Genomic DNA, 4,828 nt, shown 5'->3' on the forward strand with positions numbered 1-4,828 from the left:
TTACTAAGGACATGTCTCTGAAGTGTCCTGCTCCAAACCCCAAACAGATCCTTGTAGCCCCCCCCTCTCTCTTCCAGCTGTTACTAAGGACATGTCTCTGAAGTGTCCTGCTCCAAACCCCAAACAGATCCTTGTAGCCCCCCCCCTCTCTTCCAGCTGTTACTAAGGACATGTCTCTGAAGTGTCCTGCTCCGGGGACACATGGTGATGTAGAGAAGACATCACTATGAGAGTCTCCTGACACACGGGGGGGACACGGGGGACACACGGGGGACACACAGTGATGACATCAGAAAGTGACTTTAGCATGATAGGAGAGCTTTAAAACAGAGATGAGGTTATGGAGCAAGTCCTCTCAGTCTGGATGGGGTCAGTAAGTCAGACCCCCCTGTGTTAGATAGTGATGTTGAGGGGGGCTGTCGGCCCTCTGGAGGTCTTCATGCAGCCTCTGTAATGACGCTGTCCCCCGTCAGGCGTGGGAGCGTCTGGAGAAGGCGGAGCATGAGCGGGAGCTGGCTCTGAGGATGGAGCTGATTCGTCAGGAGAAGCTGGAGCAGCTCGCCAGGCGCTTCGACAGGAAGGCGGCCATGAGAGAGACGTGGCTGAGCGAGAACCAGAGGCTGGTGTCGCAGGTGAGACAGGAATATTATTCTCCTCCGGATGTGGGGAAATGTTTTGTTTTGATAAACTGGATGCATTCAATCCTGTTTATTTGTGTATTCAATATACAGTAAATACCCCATAGATAGATATCCTTCCTTATTATTCATCATCAGTGCATATTATCTTCTCCGGCTGATTTGCACATCTTTATTGTATAAAATGTAATTGTTCTTCTGATTCATGTCACATCTACATGCTGCTGGGACTAACTCCTCAATTGGGATCCATAGAGTATATCTTATCTTAAACTCAATGAACATCTCCAGTAATCCTTTCCAGGATGTATGTTCCTCCTAACGTGATGAAATGTCTCCGCAGGATAACTTTGGCTTCGACCTGCAGGCGGTGGACGCGGCCACCAAGAAGCACGAGGCCATCGAGACGGACATCACGGCGTACGAGGAGCGCGTCCAGGCCGTCCTATCGGTGGCCCGGGAGCTGGAGGCGGAGTCTTACCACGACATCAAGCGCGTGGCGGCCAGGAAGGAGAACGTGGTGCGGCTGTGGGAGTATCTGCTGGAGCTGCTGAAGGCCCGCCGGCTGCGGCTGGAGACCAACCTGGGGCTGCAGAGGGTCTTCCAGGAGATGCTGCACATCATGGACTGGATGGACGAGATGAAGGTCAGGCAACTGCACCGTCCAGTCAAAAGTCAAAGTCAACTTCATTGTCAATCTTTCAGTTTGTGTGTACAGAGAGATCCAAATACCGTTTCCCACAATCCCGAATACAGAAATACAAAGATATATAAAAATATGTATGCAAATATGTATATCTATATATACACAATCAACACACACATTTATACACATGCACACATTAAGACATAAATACAAACACAACAATCAATGAATACACAATAACAGTCACTTCAATATCTTTGAGAAGGTACATTAATACTTAATATGTGAGATCAGATGGAACTTTATTTATCCCCGAGGGGAGATTCAGGCGTTCAGAGCAGCTCAGAGTTAAAAACAGGATTCACACAAGGTAAAGGTCAAATACATCAATACAAATTCAAATAATAATACAGCAAAAAATGAAATGATAAAGTAACAATTGAAACAAGATATCACAGTAAAAAGTGGAGCATTCGTACTAACCAGTGGCGGCGCTAGGGGGTGGCTACTTGGGCTCAAGCCCCGGATGTTTTCTGAAAAGCCCCGAATGTTTCACGTAAAGCACTTTAAATAAAAAAAAACCTCTCGTGAGTAATGTGCAGTTCCAGAGTCCAACAGAGAGGCAGCAGCTGCGGGACAGTAGCCTGCGCACTGCGTAGCCTTCCCTGTCCTGAAGAAGAAGTGATCCTTCTAGCGTGAAGAGTAGCCCAGCTGCGATGCTCCGGCGAGTCCACAGTTCATGAGCATGCTCCTCTAGCACCCCCCGCCCCCCCGCTCAACAACTTCAACATTCTGAAATGTTAAATATATGTATATATATATATCTGTGTATATATATATCTGTATATATATATAAGTGTGCAGATGTGAGTGCAGCCTAAAGACTTGAGAGCAGTGCAGGTGTTATGTGGGTACAGTCCCGGGTTACAGTGGTTAGCCCTTGATTGCGGACACAAAGGAGAGTCCGAGGCGCTTGGTGCCCCTCAAATAACTGGACGGACGAGATGAAGGTCAGTCAACGTGCCAACAACATCTTCAGAGAACTGGTTTGGATGGAGCCGTGCTTCGTGGATCCGATGTAACATCCACAACATTAAAGAATAAGACAAAGAGGAATTAATGACACAGACACAGAGATGGTTGAAGTTAAATATGATATTGCTGTACAGCAGGATAAGAGACTGATGACCTTAGAGTCAATAGTCTAATGTCTGTAGACTAAGAATATCTGGCAGGTTATATACACTTCAAACAGCACACGGAGCTGTCATGTTCTGACCTGATACAGTCATATGTTGCATCCTCTGTCCCCTCGAACTTCTAATGATCCCAGCAACCTTCTAGTTGAAAGACGACCGCACTCCCTCGAATTGTAGAGACAGGAAGTAGCCTCACCCTCTCTTCCTGTGTCCAGATGCTGCTGCTGTCTCAGGACTACGGGAAGCACCTGCTGGGCGTGGAGGACCTGCTGCAGAAACACGCCCTGGTGGAGGCCGACATCTCCATCCAAGCTGACCGCGTGAAGGCCGTCAGCTCCAACGCCACCCGGTTCTCCGTCAGCGACGCCGGTGAGCAGACCTGAAACTCTACAGGTTTTACTCTTCAACACGGAGCAGTGTCTGTCCTTTCCTTCAGACTAGAGAAGAACACCATGCAGGGTTTCTTTCACTAACTAATGCCTATAATAATAATAATATCTGTTATATATTTATACGTCTCTGTTTACTTCCTGTCAGGCTACAAGCCGTGCGACCCTCAGGTGATCGAGGACCGGGTCTCTCACCTGGAGTTCTGCTACCAGGAGCTGACCCAGCTGGCTGCGGAGCGCCGGGCCCGGCTGGAGGAGTCCCGCCGCCTCTGGAAGTTCTTCTGGGACATGGCGGAAGAGGAGGGCTGGATCCGGGAGAAGGAGCAGATCTTGTCCTCGTTGGAGAACGCCAAAGACCTGACGGGTTCTCTAAGACTGCTGAGTCAGCAGCGAGCGCTGGAGCACGAGATGAGCGGCCGCAACGGACTCCTGAAGAACACCATCGCCGAGGGCCAGGACATGGTGCGTGGGAAGAGACGGACCTGGGTCCTGAACCCTGACCTGAGCCAGCATGATGAATAGTAATCTCCTTCTGATTCCTTTACTACAACATTGTATAACATTGTATTTCGTCACACTACCACAGGTGCAGGCCGGACACTTTGCCGCCACAAAGATCCAGGAGCGTGTGTGCGACCTGCAGGACCAGTGGGCGGCTCTGGAGCGCCTGGCAGCGGCGAGGAAGAGGAAGCTGGAGGAGGCTCTGGCGCTTCATCAGTTCCAGACGGACGCAGACGACGTGGACGCCTGGACGCTGGACGCCCTGCGCATCGTGTCCAGCGGAGAGACCGGCCACGACGAGTTCTCCACGCAGGCGCTGGTCCGGAAGCACAAGGACGCGGCGGCGGAGGTCTCCAGCTACCGGTCCGTCATCGACTCGCTGCAGGAGCAGGCCGCCGCGCTGCCGGAGGAGGAGGCGCAGTCTGAGGAGGTCCGCGGGCGCCTGTCCGGCATCGAGGAGCGATACAAGGAGGTGTCGGAGCTGACGAAGCTGAGGAAGCAGGCGCTGCAGGACGCGCTGGCGCTCTACAAGATGTTCAACGAGGCTCACGCCTGCCAGGTCTGGATCGACGAGAAGGAGCAGTGGCTGAACAGCATGGAGATCCCCGAGAAGCTGGAGGACCTGGAGGTGATCCAGCACCGCTTCGAGAGCCTGGAGCCGGAGATGAACAACCAAGCGTCCCGGGTCGCCGTGGTGAACCAGATCGCCCGGCAGCTGAAGCACAACGGACACCCGAGCGAGACGGACATCAAGAAGCAGCAGGACCAACTCAACAACAGGTAGGAACGACATTTCATAAAAAACACAGAGGAAGACTTTTTAAATGAAAATAAATGAATAATTTAAATGTATTTTACATTCAGCACACGTGATTGAAACACCGTAAAGATGCATTACTCTGCTAGAGTCTGTTAGAGTCTGTAAAGCTCCTGACACACCAAGCCGATTTCGGCCGTCGATGAGCGTCGTATCGCCCTACTCAGATTGGTGTGTCCCGCCCCGTCGTGTCTTATCGGCCGTGCCGACACCTTCTGCCGCCGATTCGATATGTTGAATCTGGAGGCTGTTGGCTAAAGAAATCACTCTCATTGGCTGTTCAGCTAGCGAATCAGTGCATGAGAAGCGAAACGGAAGTGAGGGACCCAAACAAACTATTAAGAAGGCAAATCTGAGATTTGATTGAACTCCAGCTCTGGACTCAGGTTGGGGAAAGCCCCGTGAGCTTCTCGCTGTAGAGGGAACATGGAACACGCTATCTTGTTGTTTGTTTATATCACGCAGTCTGTTCTTCTTCTCTGGTTATCACGCAGTCTGTCTTCAGGTTGTTTCCTCTTTTAAATGATGAATACACACTACCGCCGCCTGCTGGTAAGGAGAGTTATTGCCACTCATGCGCAGTTCGTACGTGCTTCTTGGCCGTCGGCTGAAGTCTTTGCGGTGTGTTCCAGTGCGAC

At 50.9% G+C, this 4,828-nt stretch overlaps 1 protein-coding gene across 1 annotated transcript; it reads left to right on the forward strand.

The window, feature by feature from the left end:
* Positions 1-473: 473 nt before the first annotated feature.
* Positions 474-4,164, forward strand: LOC104959862 (spectrin beta chain, non-erythrocytic 1-like; the record flags this gene model as incomplete). Its single annotated transcript, XM_010787778.1, has 5 exons — positions 474-632; positions 982-1,284; positions 2,699-2,852; positions 3,021-3,334; positions 3,459-4,164. Coding segments are annotated over 5 exons (1,629 nt in total), but the record flags the coding sequence as incomplete, so codon positions are not given.
* Positions 4,165-4,828: the final 664 nt, after the last annotated feature.

This window comes from Notothenia coriiceps, unplaced genomic scaffold (genome assembly GCF_000735185.1).
Source record: "Notothenia coriiceps isolate Sejong01 unplaced genomic scaffold, NC01 NC01_scaffold00001250, whole genome shotgun sequence".
NCBI lineage: Eukaryota > Metazoa > Chordata > Actinopteri > Perciformes > Nototheniidae > Notothenia > Notothenia coriiceps.